This window comes from Mesoplodon densirostris, chromosome 6, assembly GCF_025265405.1.
Source record: "Mesoplodon densirostris isolate mMesDen1 chromosome 6, mMesDen1 primary haplotype, whole genome shotgun sequence".
NCBI lineage: Eukaryota > Metazoa > Chordata > Mammalia > Artiodactyla > Ziphiidae > Mesoplodon > Mesoplodon densirostris.
In genome coordinates, this window is record NC_082666.1 from 3,168,284 (window position 1) to 3,184,965 (window position 16,682).

The following is a 16,682-nucleotide window of genomic DNA, read 5'->3' on the forward strand; positions in this document are numbered from 1 at the left end:
GTGGGGAGCAGCACGGGAAGCCTTCCAGTTGGCAGTAATGTAAGGTAAACTCCGTCTTGGGAACCCGGAGGTGGAGTGTTCGTGTTTCAGGATATTTGGTTGTCCATTCAGAGATTCTACTAATTCTCCAAATACCTCTGTTAACTTTTCTCGACTATAAAAATAAAGCACACTTATTAGCAAATTTGGGAAATAGGAAACTATAAAAATGCCTTTTTCTTTCCTTTCTGTCTTAGTCTGTTTGGGCTGCTATAATAAAATACCACAACCTGGGTGGCTTATAAACAACAGACATTCATTTCTCATAGTTCTGGAGGGTGGGAAGTCCAAGATCAAGATGCCAGCCTGGTGGAGGGGAGGACCCTCTTCCTGGTTCATAGCTGGTGCCTTCTCGCTGTGTCCTCACATGGTGGAAGGGGCAAGGGAGTTCTCTGGAGCCATCATTTTGGGGGTCAGGATTTCACTCTCTGGATTTTGCGGGGGACACAGACTTTCCGCACGTTTTCCCCTTTTCATGGCTGAGCTCATGTATAGAAACAGTGTTGTGTGTGCCTTCCTCGTGGACGCTTCCTGTGTCATTCATTACAAACTCTTTGTAAGTATCTTCATGGCTTCCGACATTCCATCAGAGGCTTGCCTTGGAGTTCACTTAACTGTTCCTCTCATGTTGGATTTGAGTCGTTTCCAGTTGTTTGTGTTATAAATAACACTTGGATGAACATCTTCTGGTGAATCCTCTTTGATTATTTCCTTAGGGTGGATTCCTAGACATTGGCTCACTGCATCTGAGCACAAGAATGTTGTAAAGCCCTTTTATTGCAGAATTACATTCCAGCCAAGGGTGGGCAGTTACTGCCCCAGCTACTGTGCCCTGGACACTGTTAATCCTCAGGTGCTGAGCCCAGGTGGACCCCATGTGATAGAACTGGGGTTACCCACCCCCCTGTAAGCCAGTCACTCCCCCGTTTCTCCTCCTGGGAAGCAGCAGGAAGCTGTCTTTTAATGCCTGGGACCTGGCGTGACCGTTGCTGGGCCTGTGGCTCATCCAGATCACTTGGGCCTTCTGGGCACTACAGTCTCCTCGTCTGGAGAATGGAGTGGCACTTCCTACTCTATGGGGTTGTTGGTAGAAGTTGGATGATTAATAACAGTTATAATTCATGTGCATGCCTAGCTTTAGACACCTCCTCTCATGTAGTCAGAAAACCTAAGGGCATCTTCTAGAACCTACTGGACAGTCAGTAGATGCTAATTGTCTCCCCTCCCCTTCTCTCCCTCTCTTGGGCCATCTGTGCATTTGCTGAGTGCCTGCTGTGGCTGCTTGAGTGAACAGTGATATCGGGGTCCAGCTTGGTAGGATCTTCTCCCCACCAAGGAGGTCACATCGAATGAGTGTGCTTGGGTGTCTACACTGGAGGATGAGGGAAGAGTGGGCTAGGGTGGGGCTCACATCTGGGGGTGCTACAGAGATGGGTGCAAGATTGGGCTGGCCTGGGCTGGGGTGGGGCAGGTGTGGAGGAAAGGGCAGCGGTCTGCTCACCTGGTCTGGGGCAGAGGATGTGTTCTTGTCTGTGGATCTTCCAGGAGTGGAAACGGGCTCCGTGTAGCTCTGCACTCTTGCCCTCCACCCACTTCCGGAAGGTGGATGGAGCTTTCTGAGACGGTGACTGTGACTCCTGGAGAGACTGCAGCTGTCCACCTGGTGGAGCGGGGTTGGGGGGGACCTGAAATCTGGCTTCGTCACCCCACTGAGTGTGGGGCCCAGGAAATTCAGCCGGGACTGGTGGTACAGACTCGTGGGTAGTGACTGTGGAAGTCAGGGCTCGGTCCCGCTCCCTGTATGTGGTGCCTCCCAGGGGAGTTGATGGAGTCCATGCACAGTTCATTTTGTGTCCACGTGGCTGGTTTTGAGGCCTAGTTAGAGTGTTTTGAAGACTTTCGTAGCTCTAGTGATTGAAAGATGCCTTCTGGTCCCGGGGGAAGCACTGTGACATATTTCTCTGAAGGTCAGAGTGACCCAGTGCAATGTTGTTTTCCTTGAATCACATAATTGAATAAAGTCATTTCAGCGCTAAATACATAGAACCACCTAGACACCAGGATCCTTCTGCAGCCTGTGCTCTGAAAGCCGCTCCATTTGGGGCTGTGTGAGGAGCCGCACATTTGGGCAAGTGTGTGAAGGCGCTGGTGGTCCAGACAGTGGCTTTAATCTGGAGCAGGGAATATTGCTTTGTGACATTTAATAGGTGTTAGACCATCTTTTATTTCCAAAGCTGGCGTTTCCAATGAGAATTTCAAGGCAAAGCCCAGCTGATGTCAGTGCTGGAAAATGAAGGAGCCAACAGATGCACTTGCTTTTGTCCACATGTTAGTGCAAAAGGGCAGGGGCGAGCTGGCCAGGCCTGACAAAGGGGGCCCTGTGAGGACTCCTGGTGTGGGGTGGCCCACTTCAAATGTCAGACTCTGGGAAGCATAGACAGTCCAGAGAAGTGCAAATGCAGTTTTGTCTTATAAAGACCAGTTAAACGTTGCCCATTATCAAGGCAAAGAACAAGAGATCTGTGACTATCTTGCATTTTTAGGTAGACATGGAGAGAGGACAGTTATTTAATCATATAATGACGTTTCCTGCTGGACATCGATAGGCATTTATGATGCCATTAATTTGTTATACAAATACACGTGTATCATAGAGTTGTTAAAATAAAAATCCATTCTCATCATCCCTTACTTGTTTAAACCATGGTGCCAATGATGCTGATGCTATGGTGGTTTCTGTTAAGTGCAGCTGAATAAATGACTAATTGAACATTTTGATGTATTTATTTTCCAGTATTTTTTCTATACCTGCTTTTACAAAACTAGGATTACATACTCCTTTGTAATAGTTTTAAATGAAAAATATGATGAGTAAGTCTCTGTAAATGGGGAGTAAAAGGGAACTTCTTCAATCTGATAAAGGATATTCATGTAAAATCCACATACTGATTCATGCTTTCCCTGCTAAGATCAGGAAAAAAGCAAGGATGTCTGCTCTCAGCACACCTATTCAATATTATATGGCAATCCTAGCCAGTGCAATAAGGCAAGAAAAGGCAATAAAAGGCATGTAGATTGTAAAGGAAGAACTAAAACTGTCTTTATTTGAAGACCACATGATTGTCTGTGTTAAAAATTCTAAGGAATTTACCCAAAAGCCTCTACAGCTAATAAGTAAGTTTAGCATGGTCACAGGAATCAAAATCAGTATACCAAAATCAGTCCTATGTCTAGATAGTAGAAATGAACAGTCAGAAATAGAAACTTAAACAGTGGCATCAAAAATATGAAATACTTAGAGATATATATGATAAAATACCTGAAAATTATAAAACATCACTTAGAGATACTAAACAAGATCTGAAGAATTGGATACCATTCTTATGGACAAAAACACTTAATATTGTCAAGGTATCATTTTCCCCTGAAATTGATCCACAGAGTCAGTGTAATGCCAATTAAAATCCCAGCAGGCATTTTTAAAATGGATATTGACAAGATGATTCTGAAATTTATATGGAAATGCAAAGGACCTAAAATAACCAAAACAGTTTTGAAAAAGAAGAATACTGGGGGACTCATGCTATGTGATTTTAGAAACTTTCATACATTGGTGGGAATGCAAACTGGTACAGCCCCTTTGGGAAACAGTCTAGCATGTTTTTTTTTTTTTTTTTTTGCGGTGCGCGGGCCTCTCACTGTTGTGGCCTCTCCCGTTGTGGAGCACAGGCTCTGGACGCGCAGGCTCAGCGGCCGTGGCTCACGGGCCCAGCCACTCCGCGGCATGTGGGATCTTCCCGGCCCTGTTCCCATTTACCTTGTTTCCAGTTCTATTACAGACGACACTGCCTTGGATGTCCTTGCATGTATACAGGCCTTTGTGCAGGATTTCCCCTCAGAGGGGGGGGATACCAGGTCCATCTATGTGTACAGCCTAATTGGAATGCTGCAAAATTGCCACCCCCCATAAAAGGTATCTCTCCCACTGGCGTTTATCTTGGATCCCCAAAGGCACGTTCCCTTTGGACGTTGGTTGGCTTCAAAATGGCCAGTTGGTTGGATGTTCCTTCATTCACTATGCTGAGTGTCTGTCCCAGGCTAAGTTCTCTCCTCCGCTGTGACGAAGGGTACCACTGTCCCTTCTCTCAAGGAGCTCACAGGTGGGGAAGTGGCAGGGCTGCAGGAGCACCTGCTGCCGTCCAGGGCAGACTGTGGTGGGGAGCTGGGGTGACACGGAGGAGGCACAGGCCTGCCCCGGTGTACGGTGGCCCCTTGTTCTCCTGGGCCTTCATGAAGCAAAGGGGTTCCTGTGGCCACCACTTTGACTTGTCATTGTAACTCTCGAGGGAGGGAAGGAGTCTGGAAATCCAGCGTTTTTGGTGCTGTTAATTCCAGTGGCCTTTCACGGCTTCCCAAGAGAGGCAGGAGGCCCGGGGTGGGTGATGGAGCCACTCTTGGTTGGAGTGTGCCAGCACTTGTTCCATCGTGGGTGTCACTGTTTCTAGTCCCGGGTCCTGAGGACTCCACGAACACGCGCAGGAAGCCCAGTCTCCTCCTGGGGCCCCACCGGCGGCTAATGCACAGGTCAGCGCAGCCAGGGCCCAGCCTGGCCTCTGCAGTGATGGGAGGGTGAGTCCAGAAACGGCCTGGACCTTCCCCACATGCCAAAGCGCAGTAGGCCCCATAGAGCATCGCTGAGTGAATGAAGCCCGCGTGGCAGCTCAGGCCAGCCTCAGGGACAGGTCCTGCTGGTCCCTTTCAAGATGCTGTCTGGGGTGGAGTGGTCTGGTCCACAGCTGGTGCGGTTCTGTAATTGGCCCGTAGCCGTGTCCCTCCTTAGCACGGCTCCCCGGGTGCCCCGCCTGGGCGAGGCCCTGGATGCAGAGGGGCCTCTGCCAGTGTGACCCCAGCTGGCCCAATGGCAGCCAGCCCTCCCTCTGGGCCTCCTGGGAGCAGGTGGGGCTGTGCAGGGCCTGCCCGAGCAAACCCAGCCAACCCCAGCATGTGGAATCTGGTGCTGGGTGCCATCTGCACCCCTTTCCTCCGGAACAAGGGATAAATTACCTCTGAGGAAACTGAGATTAATCATGTGGTTCCTCATCACGCCTGTGGGCTCCGCTCTGGACCGGCCCCTGCTGACAGCGCCCGGCCCTCTCTGCCCTGCAGCATCGTTGGCAGTCGGATTCAGGATTGATGTCTGTGGCCGTGTCTGTTCTGTTCATAACCTTTGAGTGTTGACAGAGGAGAGGAACGTATATACTCACACGTTTTTATAAAGGCAGGTGAAAAGCAGGGATGACCGATGGGAGGAAGAGGTGTGGAGTAAACGCAGGGAGAAGCTGGACATGTCCATACTTCTCGGGGCTCCTGCCCCTCGGCTGTGACGTTTCCTCCCAGTTCTCAGTGGGGTCTAAGTCTGGTTGCAGCACCCGCAGCCGTCAGGACGGTGGGAACAAGCCTGCTCTGTGTGGCCCGGCTCCATCCTGCCTGGATGTCCCCACACTGCCCTGCTGGGTGAGGGAGCATCTGAGCCTGGAACATTCCTTGCGTGGCCCCAGACTAGCCGAGAGGCCCCTGCCAGCTCCCGGCAGCCCTGTCTTCCTCTCTGCTCCTGCTGCAGGACTCCTTCCCAAGGACTCTGCCGGTCACCTGGCCCTCGAGTGAGTCCTCGTGGGTGACATGACTTACTTCTAAGTAACCATGTGTATGCTGAGGGGTGGCCAGGCTGGCCTGTAGGTGCCCTCAGGCTGGGTGGTGGCACCTGCAGAGGCACCGCCAGCATCTGGGCTTAGTGTGGGATGACGTGGAGGTGCCAGGTGTCCAGACACTCGGGTCAGCCTCAGCGAGAAGTGGAAGATGGCCATCACACCCCGGGGGAAGCAAGTTTCAGACGCGTCCCATCTCTGAACGCGGGGATGGGGGAGTTGCCTCCCCACCGTGGCCGCCCCCTGGCAACATTGTGTTTATAGGCAGGGCGATGCCCTCGCCAGCTGACATTTCACCATAAAATCTCCCAACCACCTGTCAAAAGCTTCTCAGAGCTCTTGACTTTCTGGCCAGGAGAGGAGAGCCGTGGGGCTGGGAGGGGACCAGGAGCAGGGTGATCAACAATGTGTTCCAGTTGCCAGGTCTGGCACCTTACGCCAGGCCCCTGCTGCTGATGGGGGCTGGGCGGCCAGCCCTCTCTGTGGTCCGTTCTGCACCGCCTCACTCCCTGGAGGACCTAGAGCCCTGAGCACGCACCACACGTTACCCCCAGGCAGGCCCTTCTCAGGGACGCTGAGCCAGGGTGCAGCCTTCGCCTCTGCTCGGGGAGGAGGTTGCCGCGGAATAAGACACCTGCATCACACGGGACTTCACCTCTGGCCCAGAGGGAGAGTGCAGCCACTAGGGCAGGGAAGTGGTCAGGTGAATGGCTGGTGTCTGAAGTCTTTGAGAAGTGAGTTTATCACTGAATCTTCAAGATGACGGCATTCCTTCCTTCCTTCACTCACTCATCCATCCATTTATCCCTGCATCCATCCACCTGTTCAGTCACCTGTGAAGTCGTGCTTCATCTGTCCTTCCTTTTTGTCATCTTTCCATTAATCATCTGTCCTTCTATCCTTTCTTCCATCTGTCTGTCCATCCATCCATCCTTCCATCCTTCCATCCATCCATCCATCCATCCACCCATCTCTCCATTCTTCCATTCACTTCATCCCTGTGCCCATGTGTCCATCTTTCAGTGAGGGTTTACTGAGCATCCCATGTGGTACTTTGAAGAGACAAAGGAGAGGAGGACTGTGTCTCTGAGATGCTTTCTCAGTTGATGCTTTCTCAGCATTTTGATGAGGTAGAAAGTAAAACAGGAGAGGCATCCTCTGACCTGTCGTTCTTCTCTCAGCCCGGGGTTTTGAGCGTCTCCCCCATCCCTTGACGGGGGAGGTTGAGGATCTTCTCTCCACCCGAGGCTTTCCCAAGGTCCTGAACCTCTAGAAGGAGCAGGTTCTCTCTCTCTCTGCCTTGGAGCGACCTTGCTCCACCTCATCCCTGCTGCCGTGCTCTCTGCTGTTCCCTCCCTGGAAGGAGAGTGAGCTCGGCAGTGGTTTCTCTGGAGGTGTCACGGGGAGCATCCTGCCCTCTCTCCTCCCCGAAGTGTCGGGGGAGACGGGAGACTTTGCCGCCAGACAGCTGTTTGCATCCCAGTAGGACCTGGGATGACTCACCTGACCTCTCCCAGCCTGAGGTTCCTCATCTGCAGAGGCAGGTGCCTACTTGGTGAGCCGTCTTGATGACTAAGGGAGCGGAGAGCTCAGGGCCCGGCTGCCCCTCCCCCAGGCTGGGTGCCGCCGCCCGCCAGCCCTGCCCCGGACCCCTGCAGCCATTGTCCTGGTGCTGCCTCCTGGCCAAGCGGCCCCTCCCTGTCACCAGGGCCACGTGGCCCACGAGGGGGTTGGGTCAGCGTCACGTCCACTGCACCCTGACCCGGGTGTTCTGTGTCACCCCTGGGGGCGTGGGGGAGGCCAAGTCAGGCGGGTCTGCGGGGATGATGACACACAATGGCGTTGTCTCCTTCGGTAAAAATCCCCCCGGAAGCCCTGCTGGTGGGTCCTCAGCCCTTCTTCAGAAACGGAAAAATGGACCAGAGGCAAGGGACAAGCGTACTGTCACCGGGCCCCGTGGGCCCGAGCTGGGCTCATTGGCAGCTGTTCCTCGTCCCCAGGAAGCCACAGAGATGGACAGGAGGTCAGAGATGGTGTGAGGCAGGCGGGGTTCGAGCCGGGGATGGAGGGGCTCCCCTGCCCGGCGGGCAGGCCCCTCACGTCTATTCCCGCGGGGCACCCTGGCGCAGGGCGGGCAGAGCTGGGCTCGAGTCTAGCCCTTCCGTCCTCCAATCTGCCACGCTCTGCTCTGCGGAGCCTCAGAGGCCTTCAGGCGGCCCCCCGGCCTGAGCAGGGCGGGTGCACTGGGCACTGCACACCCCGGGGATGCTGCTCTTGGGCATCGTGTAACGTGGCATGGGTGAGGCGCGTGGGCCCCTAGGAAGGGCTGGGGTCAGAGGGCTGGGTGCCCTTGATGCCGAGCAGAGGAGAGGGAGGTTCTAGGGGACCCACCGAGGAGAGCTAAGGGCGGTGGTTTTTGTCAGCGCAGGAGCCTGTGAACCTGTGGCCACGGCCCGAGTTCCCCTGCGCTGGGCTCAGGTCTCTGCCCCTGTGACATCCCTGGGTGAGTGGCAGCCGGGGAGGGTCCGGCAGGGGATGGCCACCCAGTGTCCTGCCTCACCTGCCCCCGGCCCTGCCCTTTGCTTTGTTCCCACAGTTGGGTCATTGAAGAAGAATTTCATTCGGAGCCTCCAAAGCAGCCTGTTTGTTTTCCAACCTGCTGGGCTGACCTTCCCGACAGGGCCACGTGCTTTGTGCCGGGGCCCCGCGGGGAGGGCTGGTGGGGACAGGCCCTGGCCCGGGGTGAGGGGGCCCTCGGCTCCCCCCACCCCACTCACTGGCCGTCCCTCGGTCCTGTAAGAGCCATGACTCTTTTTTGCTTCCGGGAAGCGTAAGATGGGATCTAGCAGGGACAGCAGGAAAGGCAGGTGTGTTTCCCGGGTGAGCCTGCTGGGCGCCCCGCAAATGCAGAACAGATGCTCCCTTCGGTGGCAATTACCGTGAGAGCCGGCCGGGCGACAGGGCTTCAGCAGGGACACGCCAGGCCGGGCCCCTGCCCTCCTGAGGCTCGCAGCCCAGGAAGGCAGCCCCATCTCACGCAGGGAATTAGGTGTATTTATACTTAGGGAACGACAGACACCCTAGGGTAGCGAGGGCAGTGAGGGCAGTGGGGCTGCGGTTTCGGGCCCGTCACCAGCTCCGTCTTTCATCTGCTGGTGCCGAGTGGAAGGACGTTCCGGACTGGGGCGGATCAGAAGCTGAGGGCGGCTCCGTACCAGCCTGCTGTGTGATCTCGAGATGGTCCCACCCTTTCTCCACACGGCTCCTCTTTCAGAAGAAAGGTCGTCAGCCTGGGTGTTATTTATGACCCCTTCTAGCTCTGAAATTAGACAGTTCAGAGAATTTTGAAGACATAGTGGCGTTGACCTTGGAGTGAGCAAACACCTCTTCACCCCCGCCCCCCCCGTCGGCCCCCCATCATGCACGTCCGGCTTGTTCTACTCCAGCAGCCCCCAGACACTGGCAGGACTTGGCCTCAGGCTCAGGGTCGAGGGCTCGGCGTGGCAGACGTCGGGCTGTGTGCTTGGGAGGACAGGCCACGGAGCTCCAGGGCCGGGGAGGCCTGGGGAGTCTAGTGAGGCTACTGAGTCCCCTCGGCTGGGGTCAGCATCACTCCCCCTGGGGTGCCAGGGACTCAAGCTGGCTTCACTTTACCCAGCGGCGCTGCCTGGAACCCGGGGTCTGGAGTGTCCTATGCATGCGTCACCAGGGCGATGGCCTTCCCAGACCAGCGAAGGCAGGTATGGGATTGGGGCTGTGCAGACGGTGAGCGGGACACGGGGGCCTGAGGACGAGGTTGCCTCCCCATGGGACTCGGTCATGGGTTACCTGGTGGAATCTCAAGGCGCACTGCTAGCCGTTCTGATACATCACAGACTCCTGCCGGAGCCTCTAGGATGGAGGGGGACAGTGACCAAACACACTGTCTGGCATGGGCTTCAAAGGCAATCTTTACCGACAGCACGTGCTGAAGAATATTCATAGCTTATTGGGGGAAAAGCAGACACAGGAGTGGAATTTGAGCAAGAACCAATGCAAACCCTCGCAAGCCTCGTTCAGGAGGCCCGACTCTCAGGACCTCGACCCAGCCCCTTCCCAGCACGTGGAGTGGTAGTGTGTCCCCTGCTTGCAGCTCAGTGTCACTCCGAGAGTTAAGTCCAGTGTGATGCGGTGACAGCGCGCCAGGGTTAGGTAGCGGCAGTGTTCAAGTTGTCATGTCCCCCCTCTCTGCCTGTCATATGTAAGAGCTGTGTGTTTGCTCACTTAGTCTTTCAACAAACGTGGCTGAGTGCCCGGTGTGCGCAGCAGCTTCTGCATGGCTGGTGACTAAGCTCCATCCGTACTGATGGTTCCACCGCCCCGCCCTACTGCTATTCTGGTGTCCCCGCTGAGACCTGGGGACATTAAATTTGGTGAATCGTTAAACCGTGGAAATGGCTCCCTCTCCCTGGGCCTCTGGGCTCAGGTGGGTCTTTCTGGCTGTCACTTTTGTTCTGAACCCCACCTCCCACATCAAGCTCTGAGGGCTGAGGAGGGCTGGGGGGATGAGGTGCTGATGTCAGCCCTTGGTGAGGCTCCTCCAGCCCCGGGTGTTCTCGTGCCCTGGGGCTGGCAGAACACTGGTGGCATCAGTCGGCAGCGCCCGGCTGGAACATTCTGGTACCGTTCTGAGGACGCGTCCTTTGTAGCTCAGGGTGGTGACCCCAAGTCCTCTCCCTACTTTCCCTCCTCCGCCCGTTCCTGAGAGCGGGCTGTGACTTGGCGTTGTTGGCAGAGAAACATTCTTCCATGAGGGGCTCCCCTCGCAAAAGAGGAGCTGCTGAGCCTGAGATGGACCCTCAAGCCTGGGCAGGCTGGCGCCCTGGCCTCAGTGGCCCCTTCCTTGCTCTGAGCACAGTGGAGGGGTGTCCAGAGGCCAGCTGACTGCCAGAAACCAACTTAAATTCCTGCTAAGAGCAGTCACCTGATTCCGTCTGCTCTCCTAGGTGCTGGATGCCCTCACCAACCCCCTGGCAGCTCTGCTAGTTCTGGGCAGGGGAGCGGAGCATTGGGCAGACACAGTGATGCTGTCCCCAGCTGTGTCACCAGCCAGCTGGCTACTGGAGCTTGATTCTTCTCGGCGGGGTTGTGTGCCGTGTCCTCCAGGCTCACCAGTGTGGTTTTAGTCCTGCCGTCTCTGGTTCCACATGCTGGGTCAGAGTGACCCACTGGTGGTCCAGGTCATGAGTGCCCTGGGCATGCAGCGTGCTGCAGTCATTCTGCGTGGCTGCTTTGGCATCTTGTGTCCTGCAGCTGTGAAATGAGGGCCGGCAGGACCCTGGGTGACATGGAGCTCCCTTATTCCGTTATTCTGTGTCCAGAGGAGCACAGGGCAGCTGACTTGTAGGGATGATAGTGGAAGTGCCTTTTGGGGGAGGCAGAGAGGTCATCTTAGTGTGGTTGGTGGAGACATTGCCGTTGGCAGTTGAAATGTTTGACTGCTTAGCAGGCCAATTGTAAAAATTTGTCTCTGGGACATCTACCTCCTGATTTGCACCATTCACATGTGTGTTGCTTGTTCATCCCTCCATCCATCCATCCATCTGTCCATCCATCCATCCATCTATCCATCCATCCACCTGTCCATCCATCCATCTGTCCGTCTTTCCATCCATCTGTCCATCTACCCATCCATCCATCAATCCACCCATCCATCCATCCGTCCATCCATCCATCCACCCACCCGTCCATCCATCCGTCCATCCGTCCATCCATCCGTCCGTCCATCCGTCCATCCATCTGTCCATCCATTTTTCCATCCGTCCATCCGTCCATCCATCCGTCCGTCCATCCGTCCATCCATCTGTCCATCCATTTTTCCATCCGTCCATCCGTCCATCCATCCATCCACCCATCCATCCATCCGTCCATCCATCCATCCATCCATCCATCCATCCGTCCATCCGTCCATCCATCCGTCCATCCGTCCATCCATCCATCCATCTGTCCATCCGTCCATCCATCCATCCATCCGTCCGTCCATCCATCCACCCATCTGTCCATCCATTTTTCCATCCATCCATCCGTCCATCCGTCCATCCATCCACCCGTCCATCCATCCATCCATCCACCCATCCATCCGTCCATCCATCCATCCATTTTTCCATCCATCCATTCGTCTGTCCGTCTATCCATCCATCTGTCTATCCATCCATCCATCCTGCACTTCTATATATATCTCTTTATTGAAGTCTAGTTGTTTCACAATGTTGTGTAGTTTCAGGTGTACAGCACACACTTCTATATTTGAGCTCCTCCTTCGTGCCACTGCTTTTCAGGGCCTTCATGCTGCCTTTCTGGCATAGGGCAGCTGGAACTCAACTCTACGTTTCCAAATCCTTTCTCAGCCGCCCCCTTTCTGCCTTAAAACTGACCTCTCCGGCATCCGTTCCTTTACGGGTCTGGGGGTGTAATACCTGGTTACATCTGCGCGATCTCAGGCAGGTTCAGTGCACAAGCAGAAAGGGAGCAGCGGGCTGCTGTAGGGGAAGGAGACTGAGTGCAGGAATCGGGGGCTCACACAGCCACTGGCAGAGCAGGAGTGGTGGGGTCACCAGACCCCCCCACTCATGGTCACACCACCACAGTGGGAGGGCACCCAGACTTCAAGACGTCTGCAAATGTCAGTGGACCTCATGACCTGGTCCCAGATCCTGCAAGAAGAGGGTTTCTTTCTCTCCCGTTCCAGCTCCCCTCTGAGTGTGGAACATAATTTTCATCCCGAGCCCTTCCCGCAGAGGAGTCTGGGAAATGTAGTTTTCAGCCGCCCAGGCTCCACGGAACAGGAAGACACTGGAAGAGCCTGAGTGAGCGCCCAGGCCTGGCGCCCGCCGCTCCTGGGGGCTCCCAGCACGGGGGCGATCCCCGTCACGACCAGGGTTACGTGGAAGCCACCAGGCTCTGTGTCCACGAAGCCCTTGGAGCTGCCTTGTTCGCGTCACCTGTGGTTCTCAAGTGGGGAGGGGCCCCTGGTAGTGTGCACGGGCTGCACGGTCAGTTCCTTTTCTGTCTTCCCTGAACCAGTGGACCACGGTGATCCCCAGGGAGCCCCGGGACGTTCTCTGCTCGGAGGGAGGAGCCAGGAGCAGGCTCTCGGGTCCCAGGAACTGTGCTGTGCTGTTTCCCAGAGGAAGTGGCCCTGAGATGTTCTCCCTGGGGGGTGGTGCTGGGCTCGAGACCCCGCCCACTTGTCCCCAAAGCTGGTGGAATTCTTGCCCTGATAGAGGAACCAAGGCTCCCAGTTCAAAGAGGGGGTCTCTGGCGTCACCGGGGACGAGAGACCTTGGAAGCCATTACCACACCTTTTATAAAATGAAAAAAATACTTTTTTAGCTCTGGCACAAGCAGGAGGGGTGGCATTGGGCCTGGAAATGTCAGTGGCCTTTTCAGCTTGTTGCAGCAGAGGTCCATAAACATGGCCTGGAAAGCTTCTGGGAAACAGCTCTCTCTGTTGGCCGTGGAAGAAGCAGGTCCACAAGCCTGCACATCTGGGAAGAGCATCACGGCGATTGGGATGTGAGTCCCACACGCTCAGCCCGGATCTTTGATGTCTCTCCTGGCCATAGCCGATCTTGGAGCCGACCGTCTCAGAGATGAGCCAGAGCTTGGCTGTGTCACAGGGCAGGTGAGCCAGCGGCTGGCACGGCCATCTCTCCCCATAGGCCAAGTCGAGGCCCTGGGCTGTGCCAGGCACCTGCGTCTGGCTCTGCTTCTGATGTCAAGTGGACAAGCTTCTGGTGGGGGGGCGGGGTGGGAGAGGTCGCTGGTGCTGAGCGCTTTGGAGGTGCCACCCACGCGCAAGGGGCTGACGCCCCTGTGTGGGGGGAGGGCTCTGGGCAGGAGCTTGAAGCCCCCCAGGAGAATCAGAGAGGCCCTGAGAAGCAGCAGCTCTATTCGTGGTGGACGCCAGCCTGGACCAAGGGTGTCCTGGGTCCCTACCGTGCCCCTCCCTCTGCAGAGGTGGGAAATCCTCATCCCCCAGGTTTCTGGTCCCTTGATTAAAGTGACAGAGGTGTGCAGCAAAGCCGAGGTGTAGAAATGACACCGCTGGAACAGGGGACCTCAGAACCCTGGAATCTGGGCATTACGGTGCCTTGCAGGGAACTGTGGGCGGGGCCAGGTGTTGGTGTGTGTTTAGTGATGGAGAGAAGCTTCAATTCACTTCCACCCTGGTCCCCCTGAGAGCCTGGCCCAACCTGCTGTCCTACCCTCATGCCCAGCTCCTCATGGTGGGAATGGCTTACAGGGCACCATCCCCCCCTTCCTTCTGGCACCGTCCACCGTGCCTGCCCTAAACGCCCCCCCCCCTGGCACCTGCTCCCCTTCCAGGCTTCCATCTGGGTGATTCTCTTGCTAAGGACTTACCTGGACAAGCAGCGGGGCTGCATGGCCACCTACCCCGACAGCTGTGCTGGGTTCCACATGCAACAGCTTGGCTGCAGGATTGCTCAGAACCCGGCCAAGGGGAAACCGGCCTTGGTGGTCCTTTCTCACCTCCAAAGCTTTCACCCTTGTTAAAAAGGTGGAACTTTCCTCTTGAGCGAGTCCCAGGCATGTAACGACCCTCTGGGGAGGAAGGTCAGTGGGCCGGGGAACTGAATAGTTAAGGAGCCCAGAGATCCCAGGGGCAAGCTTGTGTCAGCCCAGTGTTGCACCCAGCAGTGGATGTGGGCTTTTAGTAGCAAGTGTCAGAATCTAACCCAAATTGGCGTAAGCATGATGACAACCTGTTGGTTTGTATAGATGAGTCTTCTTCAGGCACAGCTTGATCCAGGAGCCCAAGCTGTGTGGCGGGAGTCTGTCTGTCCATATCCTCAGACAGGCGCTCCCCCAACCCCCAGAAGACAGCCACCTGCAGCTGCAGGTTCATCATCCATGTGTGAAGCCAGCAGAGCAGAGAGGAAAAAGCCCCAGGATGGAGCTTCCTTGGCCTGGTCCAGTCACATGCCCAGCCCTGGACCAAGCCCCAGGGACAGGGTGGTGCTGTGCTCTGACTGGCCAGGGAGGCCCACATGCCCCAGTGGAGGGGGTGTGGCAGCCCCACCCACACCCACATGGAAAGGCGGGTGCTGGCCACTGGGTTCCCCAAAAGCCCAGCTGCACAGATGTCCTGTCACGCTCACTCCAAGTTCGAGTTTACTTTCTCTGCCTGGACTCCCAGGACTCTTGTCTGTAGTAGCATGAGCTGAACTTTCCATACGAAACTGGCTTTGTTTAGGGCAGGGGGGCATGTGGATCGCAAGCCTGTGGTCCTCACAGCCTGGAGGTCTGGAGTCTTTCTGTTGTCGTTGGGGCATGTGCAGGCACATGGAGGCTATGTTTTGCATTTGTGGGGGATGGCTGAGCTCACCAGAATGCCAGCTTCTCCCCTGCCATCAGGGGCTGCTCCCTTCTCTGCAGGGCCCTGGAGAGAGGTCAGGAACTTACCAGAAGAGATGCAGGGACCCGCTCCTCTCTTGCTCTTGGTTCTGCGCTGTCTTGCCCTGTATGCGCCGGTCTTCTGGGGGCAAATAGAATCTGCTATTTGTGTAAACTCTTATGGGAAAATTACGTTTTAATTGGATGAGGATGGGGGATAAAATGTGCCAGGGGCATGCCCGCTGTTCTCAGTGGCACCCAGGAGGGGCATGCGCTCCGGCAGTTACATAACAGATTTCATGATCTGTCAGTCACTCCAGTTTCGTAAGACCGGCCTTTATAAAGCCGCTTCCATCAGCTGTGGGATCTAACGCCGCCTTTCAGCTTGTGTTTGGGGTGGGTCTTCTGTGACACTAATGAGGAGAGGTGTCTGGGAGCCTGGGTCTTGTACAGCACTTGGGGAAACAAAGAGCAACGTGAGTGCAAAATCAGGGAGGCTTTGCTCCTGGTGGGTGGCTGCTTGCAGGGACCAGGGTGGGAACATTCCTGGCCGTGTGCCTTTCTACGGAGTGGGGTGTCCTGCTCCCAAGAGCACCCGGTTTCTGAGGTGATCCCTTGGTATCTATCTTCTGAGTGTCAGAGATTGAGGTGTGGGTGAAGGGAGGTGGTGAAGGTTGGTTTCCAGCTCATCTAAACCCTCCGGGGGCTCACCAGAGGGTGGGCCTGCCCCGTGGGCGCTCCCTTCCTGCCCGTGGCTAACCCTGCACCTCCTCTTTGTCCTTTCAGCTCAGCCAGCAGATCTCCTGAAGGTTCTAGATTTTCACAGCCTGCCTGATGGAATAACCAAGACTACAGGCTTTTGTGCAGCACGGCGATCTTCCAAAGGCCCGGATGTTGCTTACAGGGTCACAAAAGATGCCCAACTCAGTGCACCCACCAAGCAGCTGTACCCTGGTAAGAGACGGCGTGTGTGCCTTGGGGGGGGTGTGGCTCCACCTCCCGCCCCCAGCCAGGGACCAGAGCCGGGAGCTGGTAGGGTGGCGAAACGTGCTTGGTTTTCCGCGGATGAGCCTGGTTTGATGTCAGGATAGTGAATACACAACCGGCACCCCTCACCGTCCACCACCAAAGGAACAGCGGGGCTTCATCTGTTCACACTGCTTCTCCAAGCAGGTGTCTCTCCAGCTGGGGACAGGCTGTCAGGACTCCAAAGGCAAAAAGGAGATGGATGGTTCCCGGGTGACGGGGTTAAGAGAAACCCTGGGGTCACGGGAAAGGAAACGCTTCCAGACAGAAGCTTAACTGGGGGCGAGGACGTTAAGGGACCCATGAATCAGACATCACGGCTCCCAGCAAGAGAGTGCAGGCTTTTAATGAGAATCAATTGCCAAGTGTCACGTCGCTGCTTTTAATTACGTACCCAGAGCGGGAAGTGATGTTTGCTGCTCGGATGCAGCATTTGAGTGGTCCCTGACTGCCCCCCTCACACCCTCGGGGCCTATCTGGACCGGCTAACTAGGCCCAGGTTTGATTACCTCTCCC

The 16,682-nt window shown here is 55.7% G+C and overlaps 1 protein-coding gene across 5 annotated transcripts in view; it reads left to right on the forward strand.

Annotated features, from left to right (window-relative positions):
- COL5A1 (collagen type V alpha 1 chain) overlaps positions 1-16,682 on the forward strand; it is a 159,781-nt gene that overhangs the window by 21,250 nt on the left and 121,849 nt on the right. For all 5 annotated transcript variants that reach the window (XM_060102023.1, XM_060102018.1, XM_060102019.1 and 2 more), the window contains exon 2: positions 15,927-16,094. In XM_060102023.1, coding sequence (XP_059958006.1) covers positions 15,927-16,094 — 168 coding nt within the window. The remainder of the gene's footprint in view (positions 1-15,926; positions 16,095-16,682) is intronic.